This window comes from Prosopis cineraria, unplaced genomic scaffold, assembly GCF_029017545.1.
Source record: "Prosopis cineraria cultivar Desert tree isolate PC_DT_omini unplaced genomic scaffold, ASM2901754v1 PC14, whole genome shotgun sequence".
In the NCBI taxonomy this organism is placed as follows: Eukaryota; Viridiplantae; Streptophyta; class Magnoliopsida; order Fabales; family Fabaceae; genus Prosopis; species Prosopis cineraria.
This window is the reverse complement of record NW_026555345.1, coordinates 2,412,240-2,436,823: the sequence shown is the minus strand read 5'-3', so window position 1 is coordinate 2,436,823 and position 24,584 is coordinate 2,412,240. Positions and strand designations below refer to the sequence as shown.

Genomic DNA, 24,584 nt, shown 5'->3' with positions numbered 1-24,584 from the left:
ACCATATTTAATAGCTTTGATTTGTGCAATGATAATTGGTAGATAGCCTAGATTACAAAGAAACCCACTCAACCACTCTCCTTCAAAATTTCTTACTAAACTACCACAAGCTGAACAATTTTGAGATTGAATTAAGGAAGCATCAATGTCTATTATGAATTTCCCTAGCAGTGGTGAAACCCATTTGTATCCATGATTGTCTCTTGGAGTATCATGTGGCAATTTGAGAAGCTCCAAATCTCTTTCCTCCATCAATTTTCTTCTACAAACCATGTAAGATATGTCACATGTTGTATTGGGTGCCTTGAAAAATTGCCTTACATCTATGTATCCACAATGAGCAACAGATATGGTCAATGACTTTTACCTATGGCTAGTGTTGGAATTGTCTGCCACCAATATGATTATTACTATTCCAGTCTATTAAACTTCTTGAGTTAGATTGGACAGAAGACTAAGCTTTTAAACCATTTAATCCAATTCGATCCTATAAAATTACTTTAATATAATTTTAATTATTTTTAATATATTTGAATAGTTTGGAGTTTAAATACAACATTTCTTTTATTGACATTTTACCTTTCTATTTAATATAATTTTAATTTAAATTGTTATTGTAATGTATATGAGATATGTTGTTGAAGTTTGTTGAATGTTGTTAATATTGCTATTAAATTTATGAATTTAAATCATTTGGATTGTAGCTGAAATATTTGTTGTTGTTATTGGTAATTATTATAATTTTTTTATGATAAGTGTTTTTATTATTTTAATTGAATTTATCAGGATGAAATGAATTGTTGTTTTTCATAAAAGAAAAAACAAAAAATAAAATTTAAATGAGTGCTAGATTACTAAGACTAATCTCCTGATCCTATGAACTAAGTTTGGTTTTGTTAATCTTTAAGTTACAACAAGACTAAATTAGATTATAAGTTATCTAACCTAATCTTTTTCATGAAAGAAATAAGATTTCAATTTAGGCCAAAATTCAATTTTATCCAGTCCTCTATTAGTCCAAAGAGTACTATAAATTTGTATAATAAGTTAAAGGGAAAATGACAAACAGGTCCTAAAATGATCAATTAATTCAAATTAAGTCTCTAGTACCAAACTCGTTGTTAATCATATTAAAATTTAAAATATAAGTTACAAATTCATTACAATGAAATTGTAAAATTAAAAGATTGAATTACAAATTTTTAAAATTTTAATACTTAAAACTTAATTTAAATTAATTTACCATTTTTAGACCTTTCTATCATTCTTCATAAATTAAACCATTTTGAAAGCTCGTGAGTTTCTAGAAGAATGGGCTCAATTCGAATATGGATAATAAAATAATCAATAAAAAAATTAGCCTTTAATTCTCAATAAAAAATTTTTTACAACCCTTATATATCATATCATTTATAATCTTTTTAATAGAAATAAATTATGTTAGTATTAATTCAATAAAATAAAATTTTATATAATATTATTTTTAATGATTTTGTTTATTTTAAAGTTTTTTTATTTTATCTTTTTTTATTATCATTGATAAAATAATAAATTATTTGATATGATGTATTTTTATTGGGCAGATGGTGGACCACCTCAAGAATTTCTCTTCTCAATATTAAAATGTGGCCAAAAAAGTGGATGTCCGTATTCATGACTCTGCCTGGCCCGACCAGTGGCCAACCGTTTTTATTTGTGAACAAAAAAATAAGAAAAAAAAACCGATATGGATGCTAAGGTGCCGTAGGTGCTTTAATCAATTAACCTGTGCCTTTTATAACTGAACTACCATCACTCACCACTCTTCCACCGCTTTCTCTTCTCTTCCATCTCCTTCCTCACAAGCTCCTTCCATGGATCCCAATTCAGCCCCTGATGATGATCAAATCCTCCGCAACTTCCATCCCTGGTTCCGTCTCTACAAAGACGGCCGCGTCCAACGCCTCATGGGCCAAGATAAAGTGCCCGCCGGCATTGACCCTGTCACCGGCGTTCAATCCAAAGACATCACCATCAACCCAGAAACCGACTTATCCGCTCGCATGTTCCTCCCCAAGGCTGCCGGCACTGCAGAAAAGCTTCCCTTGCTAATTTACATCCACGGCGGCGCGTTCTGCATCTGCTCGGCGTTTCATCCCTTTTACCACAGCCACCTGAACACCATAGCCGCCGAAGCAAACGCCGTTGTTCTGTCCGTCAACTACAGGTTAGCCCCGGAGCACCCTCTCCCCATCGCCTACGATGACACGTGGGAGGCGATCAAATGGGCCGCGGCACACTCGAACGGTGTTGGGTCGGAGCCCTGGCTCAATGACCACGCGGATTTCAGGTGCTTGTATTTCGCCGGCGATAGCGCAGGCGCGAACATCGCGCACAGCATGGCGATGCAGGTCGGCATCGACGGTCTTAATGGATTGAACCTCGCCGGAATCGTTCTGATCCACCCGTATTTCGGGAACGATAGACGCGACGAGCTGATCGCGTTCTTGTATCCGACGATGGCGGGGCTGGATGACCCGAAGATAAATCCGGCGAAGGATCCGAATCTGCGACGGCTGGGTTGCCGGAGAGTGCTGGTTATGGTGGCGGCGAACGATTTTCTGGTGGACCGTGGGAGGACGTATTACGAGGCATTGAAGAACAGTGAGTGGGAAGGAGAGGTGGATATGGTGGAAGCAGAAGGAGAAACCCACGTGTTCCATTTGTACGATCCGGCGAAGGAGAAGGCTCGGAGCCTCGTGAAGCAGTTTGGTTCCTTCATCATCCAGAAGTAGACGACGTCGTATTCTTGTGTTTCTAAACTTTATATTTTATATTTTCCGTGGGGCCATCTTTTATTGAGTTTTATCTGTTTTATTTTTTTTTTTATGTGGAAGGTTGCGAAAAATGATTGAAACTATATGAAATAAAAATGCAAATTAAGTGCTTGATGAATTTTTACCGCTCAATTAACGAAAATCTGACAAGCTCCATCTGGGAGATTGGTTCCTAAAGAAGCAGATAACAATGGAGGGATATCCTAAAATATCCTTTTACATGTAATATTATAATTGGTAATAGGCTAATAGTAGTAGATTTTTAAAGTTTAATTGATCGTAGAACCTCGGTAAAGCAGAATATTTTGGATCCTGGGTAGTTTGTTTCTCTAGGCTAAATTTGTGAAGGTAATGCTAATGCCCATCCGAGAGACTGGTTCCAAAAAGGGGAAAATAACAATGGAGGACTATCCTAAAATATCCTTTTATTTATGTAATATTATATAATATTATAATAATAATTTTATACACTATTAAAATGAAAGACCATTAAAATTAGAGAGGGAAGGGAAAATAAAAATGAAAGACCACTCTATGCCTTTGAAAGAGGATTGCATTTAAATTTAAGTGATGTGAAGAAATAAAAACTATATTTAAACTAACAAACTGAATTGATTTTTCATAGTATGGTGAATTAAGGATTGAATTTTCATTAAAAAAGATATCTACGCTTATAATTTGTTTAGATGAGAAGACCGGTGAGAGAAGAGAAAATGAAAAGTAACAATGGCCTTTGATCATAAGATATATGTGTACAATAAACTGAAGAGGTCTGATGAATGTTTTCTTAATGCAAGAATTCGAAGGGTGTCAGGTTGTTTTGGAGACTAATTGTGAAGCTCTTTTTAAGCTTCTGGAGAGGAATGATGCTCAAAGCCTTAAGGATGTGAATGGCAGAGGGCTTTATTGTTTTCCTTTCGCTTTGCCTTTTCTTGTTAGTGTGTACTTCTCTTTTTTTGATATTAATAAAATGAAAACTTGTTTTGGCACCAAAAAAAAAAACAATAATTTATTACAATCATTGATTATAAATAATAGTAAAATTAGAAAGTTACAAAAGTTTTTACAATTTTAAGGTTATAACTAACTTTTTTTAATAAGCATGAAGTTTGTCAATTTAGTATTATATTAAGAATAAGAGAAGTAGTAAAGTTTAGAAGAATTTTATGATCTTAAATACAAGAGATGAAGACACCTTACAAGAGTGTGTAACATTAATTGTTTTATTCTAAATATGTATTTCTTTTTAATTTTTAAAATGAAAAGATAAAGAATATTTGAATTTTAAATTTAAGCTGTTTATTAGAAGTAAAAAAGATTAAAGCACTTTTTAAACAATTTCAATAATATAAGTAATTTATTTTCCATGAATTAGTTATAAATGATTTATAATAAAGAGTTGAATTGAAAGACATCCATCAACTAAACTAAATTAAAGTAGCATTTGGATTGATGAATTTAGATTTTAAAATTTCAAATCTTACATTTAAAATTCATGTATTTCAATTTTTTTATTTGGGTAGTTTACAAAATTTTAAATGAAGATGAGAGAAAAGTTTATATTGGAAAGGAAAACAAAAAATTAAAAGTAATAAGTTAACCTATATTTTTCAATTGATAAGAAATGAGAGTGAAATATAAATAAAAAACACAAAAGCCATTGAAATATCAATAGTGAGAAACTAAGATAACAAGAGATTTGAAATGAATGAAATTTCAAATGGCTATAATGTAGAGGGAATTTGAAACCACAAAGAAAATATAATAAAAAATGGATTTGAATCTCAATCAATCCACATCTATAAATTTTTGTATATTTAAATGAGAAATTCAATTCTAACCTGAATGTAAATTCCCATTAATCCAAACACACTGCTGTACATATACTAAAAAACCCAAATTAGTAAAATTCATTAACCATTTTAGGTATTCATTTTAGTATTTTTTTTTATAAGTTTCTTTTAATTAACTTACTGGAATCAAAGTGAGTTAATTAAAATAATAAAAATATTTTAAAAATAATTTACTTTCCAATTTTAATTCTAAATTTAAAAAGAAAAATTTGACATGTGAAAGGAATTTTTAAAAAAATTAAAATATTACATTTTTTTTAATTTATTAGAGAATATTTTGGGGATTGTGCATTAAAAATTATGAAAAACTTAAGAAAATGACTTACGTAAAAGATTAAGAAATTTTTTTAAAATGTGGTTAATAAAAAATTAAGGTGAGCAAGATCAGTGAGAAACACGGTGAGAGAGAATGGGGCTTCGAGTGCTAGTAGAGCGTCTTCTACTAGTTTGTCAAAATGTGCTTAAGGAAGCAGACTTACTAAGGATAAGGAGGATGCTTCTTCACGTAGTAAGAACAAGCTAACGATTCAGCAAAGATTGAAAGACAATCTGATAAAGATGTAGAGATGGTTGAAGGTGGTGGGACTACCTCAATGATACCCAAGGCTTCTATGGAACAAACATCAAACAATGGTCACAGATTTCATCAAAGACTCTTTAGTAGAGAAGGATAATGTGAAAGTTAAGTAAGACTTTGAGTCTCTCTTTAAGAAATGGCTGAAAGAGGAAGCAAAGCTATACCCTAAGTTAACAAGGGATCAAAAGAAACTTTCTAATCAAATTCCTAAGATTGATATGACTGATGATGAGTGGAAGAAGTTATGTCTACCATTAAAGGATGCTTTGATCCTTACTCTACTGGGGAAAAGGATATGGCCAGAAGATATGGGGAAGAAACTTGAGTTTTTGTTAGGTATTACAGACTTTGAAATGGTAGATATAGAGAACAATTACTTCGCCCTGTGTTTAAAAAATAAAGTAGTTGTGATTGCGTCTCTTGAATGAGGGTCCATGATCAATCCTGGTCATTACTTGGTAATGCAATGGTAAAGCCTAAATTTCAACCCTTACAACAACAAGGTATAAAACATTACTATATGGGTGAGAATACCTATTCTGCTTATGCACTGTTATACTGAGGAAATGTTGTGTTTATTGGTTAATAAAATTGGCAAAGTGCTTAAAATTGATAGAAACACTATGGTCAAGACCAATGGCTAGTCATCGAAGATGGAAATAGGTAGATTTGCTTGTGTGAGTCTGGAAGTTAATCTAAACAAGAAACTCTCTTCATAGTCATATATGAGGGACTAGATATGATTTGTTTTAACTGTGGCCAATATGGTCATAAGAAAGAGGATTGCCTATTGTTAAAGCCTGAGAGCAGTATAATAGAGAAAAAACAAAAGGCAACCCTATATACCTAGATAGATGACATTTGTGTATAAAGATCTTTTTCACAAGCACATGGTCATATGGGTAAGAAAAGTATGCATCAAGGTTTGAAGCATTAGCCAACTTAGAAGAAGAGGGGGTACCAAGTACATCTATACCCCATTTCATGAAAAAAGCTACAATGGGTGAGTGACGACGAAAAGACAAATAAAAAAATGTTAATCAAGGTGGTAAGGGCATTGTGGGAATAGCTGACTGTAACATCCTGAATTATAAATATGAAAACTAATTACTAATTAAAGATAAATTATTAAATTAGTAAATTAATTGAATAATCAAGATTTTAAAAGGAGAATTGACATTTTAGGTAAGTGATTAATTGTATTGTTAGGATCAAGTGGAAGAATTACAATCCAGAGTGAAGTGTGTAAGCCACAATGAAACTTCCCTTATCGTGCCGCACGCCATGAGATATGCACAATGCACTAGGTGTATGGTACATAAAGTTACTTTTTAGTACGTGGATTAGCTTGAATTTCAGAGAGGAAAAAAGGAAGAACACATAAAAGAGAGGGAGAAGAATATATGCTATGTTAGGGTATTAAGTTATGGAGCATGGAGGGTTAGTTCCAACCTTTCACTTAACAAGTAAGTTTCGTATCACATTACTCTCCTATTCTACCTTAATTTATCTTAGTATTGGATATAGAAAAATTGAATTGAAGAGTTATTTTTTAACTCAATATTTATAAAAGGGCTATTGAGAGTTAAAGTGGAGTTTTATTACTAGTTTAATAATTAATGGTTGAGCTTTAAGGTTATAAGCTCAATTTAACTTAAATTAAGAATGTAATAGACGTTGTAAAATGTTTTTGAAAGGACTTAAGATTGTCAAGTGGAAGTGATTAAGCGTTTAAGTAAGCTTGATTTGGTTTAATTATGTTAATAAGTACTTATGGTCAATTTGTAATTGATATAATGCTAAATTGTGTGGATTAACATAGCTTATAAGTGTTCAAAGCAGCAGTTTGCCCCAAATGTAAAGTATAACGCACAGATTTATTGCCATTGCTCATCTTTCCTTAGTCCACAGAGTTCGGACACTTACACAGTCATCACGCAAGCTTGCCACTTCATGCAGAAGATCACTCATCTCTTTTGAGTTCAAACCGAATACTTTAACTCATGGATTCCTGAAGCGAACGTCCATGGCAAGACTCACTGGCATCTTCCTTAATTATTCATTAAGGAAGATCGAAATGAGCAACCAAATTTTCTCTGGAATTCTTCAAGAGAGATAAGACTTGCATTTGAGTTTTCTTAGCTCATTTTCATTTTTGGTTTTACTATGATTCACCTCTAATTTTTCTTATTTTATTGATGCTATTGACTTGATGATTTAGTTCTGGTTAGATTGAATTCTCTAGATTATTTCATTCCTTTAAGAGAATTAGATGTTATGATTTAATTCTTAAATGGGATGATACACACTATATGTTTAAATTTATGCTTCAATAGTTATTGTTGTGTAAATGCTAATTTATCCAATCCTTGTGGTGATTTTAGAACCATTTAGCTTCTGTTTAGGTCTTAAATTGAAGTCAATTGCTTAATTCTTGATTGGTTCTAAGTGTTAGAACATGGTTAAGGCAAGGCAAGATCTAATTTTAGAATCAACTTATAGTTTGGCATAATTTTTAAAGGGATTGCGTCTTGGTTTAAGCCGTAGTCACTTAGTTCTAATGGTGATTAGACATTTGCTTAAGATCAAATGAATTGCAAGAACAAAATGAATTGAACTTAGGATTCTATGATGGTGAAAGTAAATTCAAACCTTAGAGAACTCACTTATTTGCTTGGTTAAGTCAATTTCACTTCATTTCATAATTTTTTATAAAATTTAAAAATTATAAACATTTTAAACCCTGAACTCTTTTCAAAACTAACATTGTTTTAAGCTTGTGAAAAAGGTTTATGAATTATCTTTGGTTGCTTAAACTTGCTCTTTTAAGATTTTAATGACTTAAGGTGTACTCAACTATATTCTAGTTTCTTTAATAAGTTTGATACAACTAAAGGCTTTTCAAGGCCTTCCCTCTCTATACTATACACCGTAGTGGATGATACTTGCACCACAACAGATGGGCAGTTTAGAACATGTCCAAATTGCACTTATTTGATATTTTTTGATGATATTTTTCCTTTTCCATGCTTTCATATTTTCTTTAATCATATTTTAAACTATTGTTTGATGTCAAACATCTTTTAAAAAGAGTTTTTTGGTATCCTAACTTTTTAACTTGATTTTAAACCCTCATCTATTATAGTAACCTAATATAGAGATTTGCTTAATTTTAATTATCATGATAGTGTTTCATGATAGTGTTGTGTGCTATGTTTTGGTGATATCAAGACAAATATTACATAAAGAGCACCACAGGTAACTCTTTTTTATAAATATAAGGGTTAAGGTAATTGAATAATTTATTATATTTATTACTTAGTTTAATTGTTTATTAGTAAATTTATGTAGTATGATGTATAATATTGTTTATTGATATGATTTGAAACTTGCATGATTTAGAATGGGAAAGGGATTTAACTTATAAAATAAATTACTAAAGGAAGTTGTTTCAAAAGCTAAATGATAAATAAACTATTTTATACACATGTAGATATATCATTGTATATTATGTGAAAAGGTATTATCATGATAGAGGCTGAAAGTTCACCCTAAGTAGAGTAGTGTGAAAGTCTATATCTCCTTAATGCCCTAAGGGGTGCGATGTTGGAGAATTTCTTTCCTTAGTGCTCATACAAGTACGGTGTTTGAAACTATACTCCTTAGCATTTGTGAGATGCAATATTAGAATAACGATACGTTTATTGTGTGTGCAATAAGAAGAATCCATACTCTAGAAGTAGGACAAAACACATTTGGCATGGTGATTCTACCACTGAAAGTGTACTCGGATCAATTTACACAAAGTTAGTCTAATTAAGCTTATGGGTTCAATCAGGTTAGATGTGGAGCGTAGGTGGAATATGATGATCATGCATGCAAATATAATTATTTGTGAATATGAATATATATAGTAATATGATTGGTAATGATTAAAATTTTATTTACATATGTAATAATTTTACTTATTAATAGATAGATTTAGACTATTTTAGTTACTAAGACTCTATCTCATTCTGTAGTTACTATTTTACAGGTTCAGACGTTGATTAGAGCAGAGGGAAAGATCAGTAGCATTTTTTTGAAGATTTAGACACATTAACACCCAAATTTGAAAACTCATAGATATTTCATATCAAATCCATTTTGAATTAAATATATGTCTTTGGAAACCTATACAAGTCTAGTTTCAAATGAAAGAAGTTTCATATCAAATTGAATTGTATACTAAGAGATATAGAGAAAAAATTGAATAAAGGTCAAAACCAAATATATCTAAAACTCTTGATTCAAAGCATAATCTTCAAGTATTAATAACATAACTTCACTTTAAGTAAATCTAATGTAAATATCCAAGTTATAAAAAATAACATTTTGAATACTCTTGGATATGTACTCATTTTAGGATAAGAAAAAAATATGATAATATAAAATATCTTTCATGCACATAAACCATTTTTTTGAAAATCACATAATATAAAATAATATAAGTAAAGACACTTTAAAGCACTTGTTTCATGCTTATAGTTGACCGCTATATATATATGAAAAAAATAATATATTTAATTAACTAATCTATATTTGTCACCATCAAAACTTAAATTAAACATAATATCATAAGATATTATGTCCAATATGCCAAGCATTGGTGGCGAGAGTTCATCAGACTAGATTTATGGGACAAATTTCAAAGCTTAAATAGGTGGGATTAACTAAATTGGAATATGAAGACAAATGTGAGTAAATCTTTTGTTCAAAATGTACCTTGGGACAACCTCTTTACTTATATATACTGGGATATCTGAAAAGATAGGCGTAGATATGTTTTTCAAAAGGGAGAAACTTGGGTAAGGGAAGAACCTAACTGTATTTCTTTAAAGTAGTTGCTGATTTAAATTTAAATAACAATTACCTTCACATACTCTTTTAAGGCAGGTTGACTATCAGCTTCACAAGAATTCTTGTGCTATTCGACTGGAAACAAATGGCTCATCTCTTTTGTATGAGAATAGTGCTTATGGAGGTGTTATGAAAGATGCTACTGGAGATTGGATTTTGGATTTTAACTGCAAAGTGAGCAAACTACTGCCTACTATTTCTAAATCTAAAATTTATGATATTTTCAAAGGTCTTAAAATTTGTTAAAAGAAAGGTTTTAAGATTGTAAAGGTCTTTTGTGATTATGTGAACACTATTTTCACAATCTCAAGAGCCATAATTATCATTATTTTTAATATATTATTGATTCAACCAAAAAGCTTTTGATTAGAGATTAGGTTGTCCAATTTCATTTTTGATTTAGAGATGATAATAGGATAATTGATTACCTAATTAAGTTAGCTTTTAATTTTATTAATGATTTTAACTCGCATGACCAACCTCACATAGCTTGATTGGGGTGGCTTCTGGTTTTTGCTTTTTTAATTTATCTGTAATTGTATATTCTTTTGTACACATTCTTTACGAAACAAAGTATCCAGTTTTCAATCAATTTTTTTTTTTTAAAAAAGAATAAAAAAATAAGGGAAAACAAAGATCATTTAATACAGCCAACCCCGCATGCCGCAGCAACCACCTACCAGAGTACCAAGCGATGGATTCCAGCTAACTATCATATTTCTTCAGCATCCTGCTAACTATCCTCAAGATAATACTGTCAGAGTCTCCGCCATGGATTCCAGCTCCGCAGAAGTAGCCCACGACTTCTCCCCTATGCTCAAAGTCTATAAAGATGGTCGCGTTGAGAGACTCTTAGGCTCCGACTTCGTTCCTCCATCCCTCGACGACCCTAACACTAACGTCCGGTCCCACGACGTTGTCATCTCCCAGGAAACCCCCATTTCGGCCAGGTTCTTCGCTCCCAAAATCATCGATCCCAGCCACAAGCTTCCTCTCCTCGTCTACTTCCATGGCGGAGGCTATGTCATCGGAACTCCCTTCAACTCAGCGTACCACAACTACCTCAACTCCGTCGTGTCCACGGCCAACGTTGTCGCCGTCTCCGTTGATTACAGATTGGCTCCAGAACACCCCGTTCCGGCTGCCTTCGAAGACTCCTGGGCGTCTCTCAAATGGGTCGCTTCCCATGCCGGCGGGAACGGATCCGAGGACCTACTCAACCGTCAGGTGGATTTCAAGAGAGTATTCTTCGCCGGAGACAGCGCCGGAGCGACCATCTCACACCACATGGCGATCCGCGTCGGCACGGAAGGATTACCGGGTTTGAATCTGGAAGGGATCGTTCTGGTCCATCCGTACTTCTGGGGAGTGGAGCCAAGAGGGTCGGAGAAGACAGGAGCGAGGGAGAGATCCTTCTTGGATAATCTGTGGCGTTTCGCGTGCCCGACGACGGAAGGATCGGACGACACCATGTTGAACCCTGCGAAGGATCCGAAGGTGGGAAGCTTGGGTTGCAGAAAGATAATGGTTTGTGTTGCAGAGAAGGATATGTTGAAGGAGAGAGGATGGTACTACAAGGAAGTTGTGGAGAGGAGCGGGTGGAAGGGAGTGGTGGATGTAATGGAAGCAAAGGACGAGAACCATGTGTTTCATCTCTACAATCCGACCTGCGACAATGCCGTGGCCATGCTCAACTCTATTGTCTCTTTCATCAATCAGGGCTAAGAATGATCATCGTGTGGTTTCTAGTTTCTGTGTTTTAACTTTGACGGAAGATCGATAAAGATCAAACTTAGAATAAGATCGACAGCTTCTGATGATGATCTCATCTGTGTTGTCGTCAATATTATTAGCAGCGGTATGTCACGTTTCGTCATTTTTCACAAGGTCCGGAATGTTTTAGAACTCTCCAGAAGGCTCTCAGCTAACCTTAAGAGTGTTAGAGAGTGCAAGAACATTCTAGAGAAACACACACAACTCTAGCCTCAATATTTTAATATTGTTTCTAGATTCTTCCATTTAAATATCTAGATATTTGTTAAGAGAATTCTAGAGAATCAATTATAACCGTAGGATAGATTTAATCTCCACCGTCCATTGAGGAGGTAGGAACATTCTAGATCCAAGGGGAGGCCTATAAATACCTCACCCCTCTTCATTTGTAAATCATCCTTGAGTTCTTAAAGTAATAAAACTCTCACACTCTCCAAACTCTCTCTACTCTCCTTTGCCTTCAAGCTTTCCCTTTTCTCTACTTAACCAAGCATCCTCCTTTCATACGAGTTAGGCTTACTTAGCAACTTCCAGTGAAGGTTGTCTAAGTGCCGCACGGGTTGAAAGACTAGCCCCGTGATAGTTGGTATCAGAGCTCGATTCTACCGTTGTGCTTGAAGGAATGTATTGTACGATGGCAACTGAGGAAGGAAACATCGTTGGCACGGAAGCACAGGAGCAAGCTCATGCACAACAGGAGCAAGCTCACCCCAGGTCCAAGCGAGAGCAAGGCCGGAGCAGGGCACCTGCAAGTGAGTTCCTTGAACCTCGTGTTGTTAGCTTGGAATCTAACATGGAGGAAGTGAGAACTACTATAGGGAGACTCAACGATCAACTCAACAATTTCATCCAAGAGAATGGTGAGATAACGCGGGCTGCCAAGTTAATGATTGCAGACCTTAACGATGATTTAGGGGAAGACATTCGTTCCCTCAGACGTGATCTCGCTGATCTCCACAAATATGTAAGAGATGAGGTGCGAGGTCTACGCTCTCAAATGGATGAGATTAATCATGAATGGAAATCTCATCACTGTGTGAGTAGCCCTATTAGTGGTAGTACTTCAAATGCCACTTTTCAGGGACTGAAAGTGCCCAAGCCGACCATGTACAATGAGGCACGTAGTGCCATGATTGTGGAGAACTTTCTCTTTGGCCTAGAATAGTACTTCGAGGCCATAAGAGTCTCTAACGACTTGATCAGAATCAACAATGCTTCAACTTTTCTCCGGAATGCAGCCCAACTATGGTGGCGCAGAAAGCATGCTGAGCGAGAGAAGGGCATCTGCACTCTCAACACATGGGAGCTGTTCAAGTCAGAACTCCACAAGCACTTTGTTCCCCACAATGCTGAGACAGAGGCTCGAGGTAAGCTTCGTAGGTTGAGACAAACTAGTAGTATTCCTAACTACATTAAAGAGTTTACTACCATCATGCTCGAGATCGAGGACCTGTCCGACAAGGAGGCTCTTTTATACTTCATGGACGGACTTAAAGACTGGGCGAGAGTAGAACTCGATAGACGCAAAGTGCAAACTCTAGATGAGGCAATTGCTGCTGTTGAGTGCATAATCGACTACTCCACCAAGTCCAAAAAGCCTAATCTTGGTAACAGTGGAGGAGACAAAGGAGGATAAAAGAAGAATTCCGATCGTAAGGATGGTGGTAAATTTTTTGGTGGGAGTTCTAGACAGGATAGACCACCCTCAATCAAGCGTGATGCCTCAAAGCCATCGAAACCATACTTCATGTGCGATGGTCCACACTGGACCCGTGACAGGTAGCTAGTGGTTGTAAGTTGCGTAAGTCATCATTTAATGGTATTAATGGTATGATCAGCCAGTGGGATAACATGTTCAGTTCCGGCGGTTAATGTGGTGCCTGAATGCGGGGATCGAACAGTGAACTTCACTTCCTGCGGCTGCGAGTGAGTCGGATTGTGGGGTCCAAATCAACTTGAACAGCTGGACAATTATGTATGTGTTTGTTTGTGAGTCGGATTTCTACCTTTCTTGTGGGGTCCAACTAACCTGCTTGCAGAAAAACACTAGTACCGGTAGCTTTCAAAAGTAAACGATGGCACCAGAAGTCCAAAATCGTCTTAAATGTTCATGTTGGGGGGGGGGGGGGGGGGGGGACTATTTTCCGGGAAAGTCTCCGTTGTTGGTGTTATTTTTAAAAAAAAAAAAGTTTCCAATGTTGGAAATTTATCAAAAAAATTATATTCAAATTTTACAGAAAAACAATTATTATCAAAAGATGATAGACTCAATAATAATTGCTTTCTCTTTTTTAAAACTACAAAACACCTTTGAACAATAATACATGTACTAATAAAATTTATTAAATATACTTTATAATTTTATTTTTAAAAATAAAAATATAAATTTTAAAAAATACTTTTTATTTAATATTTTATTTATAAAAAATATTAAATAGAGAGAATATATAAGAATGATAATATTAAAAAAATATTATTATTAAAAATTTATTTTTATTAAAATATTTTATATTTTAAAATACTGAATTTCTCTTGAAAATGTCTCACAATTTAAAATAAGATAATATTAAATAAGTTAGGTCCTCCCTCGAACTCTAATTTATTTTGTGTTTTCCCATACAAAGCGTCATAACTTTTCTAAAATAGTATGAAGAAAAAGATTGACTGTTTCAATGTAACTTGGTGACTCAGGTTGGGTAAGGTACACAATTTCTATCTTATATGTTTATTTTGTGTTTTTCATAAAAAGCGGCATAACTTTTCTAAAAAGTATACAGAAAAAGATTGACTATCTCAATGTGACTTGGTGACTAAGGTTGAATGAGGTACACTGTCTCGTATGTTTGTTTGGTTTTCTATGTATCCATTGGTTCCTTGGCTAATACTACTCCATTTTTTAATATACAAAATTATCATATTTTTTGTTTTTGTTTACAAATAAAATTATAAATTTCAAGGAGTATTTATCATTTTTTGTTAAATTGTCCCTCATAAAGTTAATGTTTATTTTATTTGACAAATTTGTTTTATTAATTACAGCCTATATGGATAATTTAATCTATTTGTTGTTTTTAAACATAATTATCATATATAATTATTTTTGTTTTAAATTGTATGAGCATGCCGGGAAATATGACCACAGGGATGAAGGCCATGGCGAGGTTGGGGACGATGAGGATGGGCCCCAGTGGAACGGGACGGCAGTGACTTCAGGAATTTCTCAGTCCCCATCTCCGCCGCCTAAGGAGAGATTGAATATGCTCTGAAGAGATTGACTGCGATTCGAAAAGGAGAGGCACGATTCATGAGTTCGAGCGAGAGAGGCCATTGACACAGACTGAGAGAGATGCACTGAAGGATAGTGATGCTCTGAAGATATTGACTGTGATTCGAAAAGGAGAGGCACGATTCATGAGTTTGATCCAGAGAGGCCATTGACACAGACCGAGAGAGATGCACTGAAGGAAAGTGAGTTTGTGGGTGCGTGTAAAGCAGAGAGAGAGAGAGAGAGAGAGAGAGAGAGAGAGAGGAATAGGAATAGTCAAGAGTTCCACGTTAGGCGAAAACTTTAGAATTAAAAATACTCTAAGGACTGCTTTAAGGTAGCAGGTACTACTCGGAGGAAACTTTAAAAATAAAAATATGCATTTGCCTTTTTTTTAAAATTCAAAAATAAAAGGAGCATACTCTCTCTCTCTCACACTGTGTAAAAATATAACATACTTTTAATCGAATTTTATCCTCTAATAAAAAAATTATTTAATTTTAAATTAATTTTATCTTTTTATATTTATTTCTATTAAATATCATATAATAAATATAAAATTATTATTAATAAAAAATTATTTTTTTAAAAAAATAATGATTATCCTTTTAAAAAATTAAAAATATTTTATATTTTAAATATTTAACATTTTAAAAAATATTTTATATTTTTAAATAGAAAAAATATTAATTAGATTTCACACAGGCTTGATCACCTTGGAAGATTATTTTGGGTGGGATTATGGGAGAAGATTCAGTTCCCTCAGTGTCTGCGGGGTCCATCAAATAAATATCAACAGTCCATTCTAAAACTCAAACACGTATTTTTTTTTTTTTTTGACCAACCAAACACGTTAAATTATATTGCATGTGGGCAAGAGACAAGACATTCAGTGAAAAAAAAAAAATAAATATTTTATTGTGATGAGATCTTCTCACAATTATGATCAGATCCTTTTTAAATTTTATTTTTTTATGAAAAGATTTTTGTGGAGCATAATTTTTCTTGGAAGCTTCATCTCAGGACTATTTAAAACCTGTTAGGAAAATTAATTAATTAATGAGTACCAATAATTTATATTATTTTCATCATCCGTTTTTTAAAAATTCAAAAATCATTAATTATATAGAGTATAAAAGTCAAAATTTAAAATATTTTTATTATTAATATAAGATAATATTAGAGTAATTAATCTTTTTTCATATTTACCTTTTATTGAGCTATTGTCATTTGAATTCCTATACAATAATTTATTGTGGTTATTTCTTGTAAACTTCATACTTATTAATTAAGAAATGTTGATTATAATTTTAAAATTGTGAAAAATATTATTTTTTTAATTCTACCCTTATATGAAGTTAATCAACTTTGTCATATATTTTAAAAAAAATAATATATTACACCAATAATAATAGTTTAGCAATAGTTAGGAAACGAGTCCCTTAAATCGATTGAGCAGCCTCACTGTGTTCTAATGAATGGCGTAACATCCTAGATTGTTAATAATAATTTTATTAAAAAAATTAAGGTGTTATTGAGAAATTATTTCAAGATTAGTGGGATTAAATTAAGTGCAGTGTTTTTGTGTTGCATGTTGCGATGCACGTTACACACACTGCTGTGCACGGCACAAATATGCACTTAATCTCCCAATCCAAAAATTAGATAGAAGGGAGAAGTAGCAGCTAGGGTTTGAGTGAAATTAATGAGCTCTGCTAGGGTTTGGTGAAAGGCATTCATTGTGCACGATTTTAGGCATTTTATAGTCAAGGTAAACTCATTTAATCTCATGTTTATCCCATTTTCTTCATTTTAGGCTATTTTTCTAGTTATAAGAAGCTAGGGTTCTAATTTTTAAGCAACCCAATTCCTGAGTCTGAATCAAAAATTTGTTTTAAGTTAAATCAATATAACTTATGTGGTTTTGAGGTTATTTATGATTTTGAATGGGTGGATTTTGAAACACTAGACTTGGTAGGGTGATTATAGGATGATTTGAATTTTATAAAGGTTAAATAAGTGATTAGGAGGTATAACGAGAATGATTATAATTTTATTTAAAGTTTTAAGTAGTGATGACAACCTTGAATTAACTAGGTTACTTAACCTAACCATGGGATTAGGGTGTGATTCATGTGCTAACAATTTGATTAGTATTACTTAACATTATATTGACAATATTATATGGTATGTAAATTGTGGTAGACGTATTGAAAAGGGTGAAGGTGCTCTTGTACGAAGAGCTTTAATAGCAAAGAATTAAGGTAACTACTATTAATATGTGACTATAACATTTTAGGTGAAAACTTGTAATTAATTGCCATGTGGTTAATTTTTAGTGATATTGATGGCTTCCAATTTATGGTTAGTGACTTTCGAGTTTTTAAGTGAAAGATATTGTGTTTTCACATCTATGTTGCAAATCCCATATATAATCGTGTTCAACAGCTGCAACCCAACTATAAGAAATACCTCATGCATATGTAAAGTGATCATGAAAGGTCATTGGTTATGTAATGTTTGAGTTGGTCAAGTGTTTCACCTATTTTTTGAGGCTTTTGGTTTAAAAGTGTTTGGTATTTGAGAAAATGGTGTTTTGTTTCAAATTGCATTTTAGTGAATCAACTCTTCATACAGAGGAGTTTTGATACCAAACCAAAGCTCTTAACTAGATTTTAAAATAAATTTCACGTGAATACTTAAATCACTCAAATGAGAGTTGTGTGGTGAAAGTTATGTGTGTGGTAAGTTCAGGTTTTACGATAGTTGTGCACCACGACGTAAGTTCAATGAGCTACGATGCATATCACAATTTTTTTTTCAAAAATTTCTTATTTTTGATAGTTCATTTGAAGTGGTCCCTATGCTCCTTCTGCCCCTTTATAAATTGGTTTTTTAGATAAATTAGCTTTTGGGAACCATGCTTCATGCTTTAACGTGTTTGTGGATTGTTTTACTAATAATTTTCCACCTTTCTTCATGGGATTCCATTAGGTACTATTTGAGATAAATAATTCCTTTATTACCATAGTAGAGTCATTTTAGTATATTTGATTCTTTCTATCATAATATATTTTTATGATAAATGATTTAATTTCTTCAAATTATTATGATAGTCTATTTTCTATCACGGTATGGTTTGAAATTTATACTTAAAGTCCTTTATACCATGGTAAACATGTATTTACCATGGTAATGTTTTAAAAGGGAGTGTTACACTTAATTATCATGGTAGATTATTTTCTATTGTGGTAATAGTTCAATATTATTAAAATAGTTCATTAAATTATTACATTGTAAAAAATTTGTGTGAAAATTTAGAGTGTTACAAATGACGTGGCAGCAAACATGACATGGGGGAAAAAAAACTAAATGCCACCATGCAATTAATTACAAGAAAAAATCATAATCAAGAACTTCTGAAGACAATTAATTACACAATAAGACCAAATGATTATGATCTTACTCTATAAGATCAAAGTATCTACTTTTGGTGTGAAAAGATAAAAATATCCTTCATGTGTATATTATATACTTTTTTAACAACAACTTTTCATTCAAAAAAAATAATAAATTCTCTTATTAATAACTCTAAAAAATTAATTTGGCAGTAAAAAAGTACAAGTGTTGTGATTTGGTTTTGAAAAAAAAAAAAATAAGTCTCATTTCGACTCTAACAACAACTAATTCCCTTATTAACATTTCTAAAAAAGTAACTTGACTGTGAAGAGAAACAAGTGTTGTCATTTTGTGATTCAATGAACAACTTTCCATTCTAACAACAATTAACTCATTCATTAACAACTATACAATATTAATTTGGTAAAAGAATTGTTATAATCTAATGAACAAGTCTCCATTCAAGAAAAAAAAATCTCATTCCCATTTTAACAACAATTAATTCCCTGGCCATAACAAAAATACATCAGGGATAATTTTATCTTTTCACAATAAATTTTAATTACATTTAGGTTCTTTAGTTCTACAAAGTAATATCAAAACTATTTAATCTTGCAATATAATTAATTGTCTTTAAGGGTCCTTGGTTATGATTTTCCCAGTTTTATGATCTTCCCTTTTCCAACTTCTTCTCTTAAAAAAAAATTAAAAGGAAAATAAAAAAAAAAGAAGAGAATAGATGGAAAAGGTTAACAGCAAAATAAACGGAAATGGGACAAAGTGAGAAGCCTGCTGAATACATGAGTGTAATTTATGGGAATATTTAATGGAGGCTTTTTAAAGTTTTAACACTTTAATCGCTCCTTTTTAGTCTTGTTCCTTGAACCTCACGAAAAAAATGTTTTCTTTTTTTTAGGGATAGTTTGTTTCTCCAATGTTTTTTTTTTTGGTGTCCCTTAGATTTTTATCTTTTGAAAGAAATCATGTTCGAGTTGCAATACTAAACAAAAGCATTTCTTTCAATAAAAATTAAAATTTTGATTCATCAGAGTGATTAGTCCCCACCATTCTATCCAATCTCTGTTATAGTTTGTTTTTTCATGTTATTACTTATTACTTCATGTGAATGTAATGCCTGTTTTATCCCCGAGCTGGTTCGGAAAGGATAACACATAATAGTGGAGGAATATTCCTCTGCGTCCAATATAAAGAAATGGTGAAAATAAACAAAAACAAAATAATGGGCATTCATTGATGCAAAATAAAAAATATAAAAATTAGGATAATGTACGGCGCGTTAGAAATTTTTTTTGTTTTATTATTTTAAAAATTGATATTTTATAAAATATATTCTAAGAATATAAAAATAATAAAAATGAGTGTTTTTCTTATTCTCCCATATTCTCCCAACCAATAATCCCAAAATATTTAAAAAATGTTTTCATTTTTCTATTCTCTAAAAAAATATTTTAATTTTTTGTTCTTTAGAACGCTTTTTAAAAATACATTACCAAACATAGTATTGAAACTTTCAAATAATATAACATTGAGCATTGAAGCTTTCACGATACTAGTGTATCATATAGATTTTCAAACAATGTTCTTAACAACACATTAGGATGAACTTTCACCTTCTCATAATGATCATATCAAATATATGCTTAATGATCCAACACATAACTATAACATATAATTTTTACTAAAATGTTCATCTATACTTAAACATCGTTTCACAAATAATTACACTAAAAAAAAGCATTTTTGCCTTTGAAAATCACAACACTAAAAATATAACTTTTTATTCCACTGCATATAGGATTTATAACTATAATCATTTCATAATAACACTATACTAATATAAAACAAGCATTTCCTTTACAAGTAAACACACAAGCATCTAAGCACACAAATAGAAAGCTTAGACAATTTAGTTATCTCAATCTTTTTATTACTAAAAGGATTACCGTGATCAAACGACTCCATACATATTTACCAATACCACAGTGCTTGGATAATAGCTAATCTACAAGATTAAATGCTTAATTATCAATCTGCACACTAGTTACCTCACTTACAATACAAATTTTGGATACTTATTATATCTAAAATCTTAATTTAGCCCCAACAATCCTTCAATACACTCCATTAATTTTACTGAACACCCAAACACTTAAATAGCACCATTGCATTACTTTAATTGTTCTCAATCTTCTCATTCTTACTTAAGGTTTATCCAACCCATAGCCAAAAATTTTAAATCATTATATAATCAATAAATCTAGGTTTAGAGGCTCAATTTAACTCCTTAAGACCTTAACTAAGGCAATAGGTTTAGTCATTAAGAATAATCTAATCAAAACTTCAACTATAACCAAAAGCATCAAAAATTCACATAAAGGGAGAGGAAGAGGTGTATGAAACTTACTTCAGGGCAAATCTTGCCCAAATGCTTCCAAATTAGCCCAGAGATTATGCCTTAGCAATCATCAGTCGTCTCCCATCACCTCTTCGTGTTCTATCTTTCCCTCTTCTAATTTTTCATTTAGATTTACGTCCAACAAGTGTAGATTTTTGCACATGTGCTGCAGCGCATTAGCTTACTCACTGCGGCATATGGCACATAGATGCCCAACACAATTTAGACCTCTCTTCATATGATGGCCCATTCAAACTCTAATTTAGCCCTCTTTTAAGGTTATTTAATGATCCATTAACTATATTAGTCTCCCAAAAATATCATGAATAAAAAATTTACTTACTTTTACCATCATATCATCTTAAACATCTAAAATTCCCAAAATTGAAACGCAGGATGTTACATAAAACCCATTCAATTCTTGAAAAAATAAAATGCTATAAAGCCCTATCTTTTTACTCAAGAAAATGCAGCTGATATCCTTTCTTTTATCACTCTTCTTGCTTAAAGATTCATAAGGTCTCCCTCTATCATTTTGGATTCAAGGCAATGATGGTAGCAAACCTACAAGACGAAGTGTAGAAAATAAGAAGTAGCAAAATAACAAAAAGTCATTAACAACTTTGCATATTAAACAACAAGGTAGAGTTTAACTTCAAACAAGCCAAACGCAAGGATCAAGGTTTTTCCAAAGAATAGCCATAGAGAAAAGCATTACGAGCAAAGACCAAATTTTTGAATTTGTGAGTAGGGATAATTTAATTTCAGACAATTTTTATTTTGTTTTTTTAAATTAGCCAACCTAGCGAGTTAGTTAGGTTGATCGGGTTATTTTGGTTCATGACTAGGATGGTTTATCTCATAAATCGGACAGGTCAAGTAGTCGGTTCATCGAGTTGATCCAGTTTTTCATTCAATGATAATTACTATAAAAAAATAACTTTTGATGACAATTTTAGCGATGATTCACCAAAAATATATTTTTATCAATAACTTTTAAATGTTGCTATCAAAAGTCTAGTTTTGACAATGACATTTAATTGTTGCCATCAAAAATATATTTTTGGTCGTGAAATTTAATAGTTGCCATCAATAGTGAAAAAATATTTTTATAAAAAAATAATTTGTATAATTACTTTCGATGACAACATTTGTCTTCATTAAAAGTGTTTTTAAAAAATTAAATATAATTGTAAATTATATAAAATGATTTATAAAATTATCATTTAAATCATTAAAAAATTCTTATGAATTATTTTAAATATATTTTTTTATTTTATATATAGAATTATAAATAAATTATATATATTATCATGAAAAAAAAAGAATAATAGTGATTAGTAAAGACGTGTTAAGTTTAATTATTAAATTAATTTTTAATTTTGTATTATTCATAATCTCTTTTCAGACATACATAACTTGTATTTTTTTAATAATTATGTTGTTAAGCTAGTATTTTAATATGATAGATTAAAATCTTGATGGGTTATTACTTTCAATTAAAATATAATTAAATTATACATAAATTGTTACTTACATATAAATACATAAATAGCATTGGGACGTTAAAGTTGTATAGATATTACAAGATGTAAATGACATTGTAGATTGTAGATTACTTAGCATATTATGCATTTGATACTTAACTTGGTATAGACATGATGTATATTTTTTCTTCTGAGCCCTAATGGGTTTTAGATAAGAATTTCATGTAATGCTATCTAGTACATTTAGGTTTTTATTGTTATAAAAAAAAAGAAGTTGTTGATAAAAATTTTAGAACTAATTATTACTGAAAAAAATATAAAAAATTATTCAAATAAAATTATTCAAATTTACCTTGCTGTAAGGTAGAGAATGATCAGAGGTTAGTTAGATTGATCACATATGAGATCTTTGTAATTATATTGTATTGTAAAAGTTATTAGTATTTATTAAAAATTTAAAATTATTCAAAATGACTATTAACACAATTTATGTAGTTAAAATTAATTTATTATTAAAATAATTTTTGAAGATATTAAAAAATTATGGATAAAATATATTTTTAATAAAAGAGATGGAAATATTTAACCATTTTGAGAGAAGATAAAAATGGAATCATTAAATTTATTAACTTTTGGGGAAAATATGGAGAAGAAAAAAGCAAAAGATATTTAACATAAACTAATATAATACATATTTATAAATAAATTACATACTTAATAGTTTTCATTTCAAAAATAAAAATAAATTTTAAAAATTGGTTACAATGTATATAAGAATATTATTTAATATTTAATATTTTCCTATTTTAAGTTTATTTCCCTAACAAAAATAATATTTACTTGTAAAAAATAATATTTATTAAAAATATAATTTAAATATTTATATAAATTATTTTTTTATATTAATAATTAAAAATAAAATATAATGTATGTATATATTTTAATAATATATTATTTGATATATGTGTATGCAGTTAACTAACATATATTTAATTTCACATATAATAATTATAAATGCATTTTAATTCAATAGGCAAAAAATGAGATTTGAAGGTTGGAGATGGAAAGTCAAAAGTTTAAAATTTAACTTTGGCATACTTTGTAACAAATATATGATATAGCGTGTGAGATGACTTGAGGAGGCATACATGTGTCAAGTGACGTGGCACGAGGTGACATAATCTGTCAAATACATGGCCTGTGATGTGGCACAAGATGACAAGTGACATGGTATCATCTACCGCATATATGAATGGTATTATGTAATGCACACATGACAAAGGGAAGTGATATAAAATAACTTATTATTAAAAAAAGTTGCTACTAAAAATATTTTTTACTAGAGTTATAGCCATGACTTTTAGACTTTTGTTATCAAAAGTTTTATTTTATATATATCTATATATTTTTTGGTAGGTGAATGTTTTTTCAAGTTTCCGATAGGCGCCCATAGCTGTCATTTGGAGGCCTAACGTTGGGAAACATAAACCTGCTTGCAACCTGTTTGACATCAAACCTCACGGTGGAGGCTCGAGATTCCTGCAAGCATGGAGTTTCTTCATTTCCTTCATGGGCTGCTTTCTGTTGTCTTCGTTATTAGCCTCGTGTATGTGGTTCTCATCACCACGTGATTTACACCTATGGGCTCGTCAAGTTTATGCTTGGGGCTCATAGGCGGGGTCGTTTGACCCACAGGCCGACCAGGGCTCTCAGTCTGCGGGCTTGTAATGCGTGTGTATTTCTTTCTTTTGATGCATTTGATATTTCATTAAAAAAGTCAATAATTACTGGCCAAAAAATGCAAACGCCAAAAACAACTAATAGTATCTCTGTTTGTATTTATAAAGCGAAAGAAGAAAAAAAATCTATTCTATTATCAAAACTTTACTTATTCAAAATTTATAATTATCATTAATATTTTTATAAAATTCTTAATTTATTATTTTCTCAAAAAATAAATAAATCTGAGGCTCAACTTTCTTGTTTATCGACGTGTCTTGGAGTCGAGGGTTTGTCAAGTTTATGTTTGGGGTTCACACTTCATAGTCCGGGTTTACTGTAATTTTTTTTTTTGGGTCCTACCTTCATTTGAACCTATA

The 24,584-nt window shown here is 31.6% G+C and overlaps 3 protein-coding genes across 3 annotated transcripts; all 3 read left to right on the top strand.

Moving 5' to 3' along the window:
* The first annotated feature begins 1,770 nt into the window (after positions 1-1,770).
* LOC129293690 (probable carboxylesterase 13) lies at positions 1,771-2,934 on the top strand. The gene has a single exon (XM_054931772.1). The coding sequence runs from the start codon at positions 1,854-1,856 to the stop codon at positions 2,772-2,774; it is 921 nt and encodes a 306-aa protein (XP_054787747.1). The 5' UTR covers positions 1,771-1,853; the 3' UTR covers positions 2,775-2,934.
* A 7,898-nt stretch (positions 2,935-10,832) lies between these two features.
* On the top strand, positions 10,833-13,792 carry LOC129292681 (probable carboxylesterase 12). Its single transcript, XM_054930281.1, has 2 exons — positions 10,833-12,003; positions 13,698-13,792. Exon 1 carries the CDS (start codon positions 10,917-10,919, stop codon positions 11,868-11,870), a length of 954 nt encoding a protein of 317 aa, XP_054786256.1. The 5' UTR covers positions 10,833-10,916; the 3' UTR covers positions 11,871-12,003; positions 13,698-13,792.
* LOC129292682 (uncharacterized) lies at positions 11,868-13,912 on the top strand. Its single transcript, XM_054930282.1, has 2 exons — positions 11,868-13,697; positions 13,778-13,912. The coding sequence occupies exon 1, from the start codon at positions 12,541-12,543 to the stop codon at positions 13,081-13,083; it is 543 nt and encodes a 180-aa protein (XP_054786257.1). The 5' UTR covers positions 11,868-12,540; the 3' UTR covers positions 13,084-13,697; positions 13,778-13,912.
* The last annotated feature ends 10,672 nt before the right edge of the window (positions 13,913-24,584 follow it).

Excerpts from the sequence above, each read along its gene's own strand:
- LOC129292681 (XM_054930281.1), top strand. The coding sequence starts at position 10,917 with ATGGATTCCAGCTCCGCAGAAGTAGCCCACGACTTCTCCCCTATGCTC.
- LOC129293690 (XM_054931772.1), top strand. The coding sequence starts at position 1,854 with ATGGATCCCAATTCAGCCCCTGATGATGATCAAATCCTCCGCAACTTC.
- LOC129292682 (XM_054930282.1), top strand. The coding sequence starts at position 12,541 with ATGTATTGTACGATGGCAACTGAGGAAGGAAACATCGTTGGCACGGAA.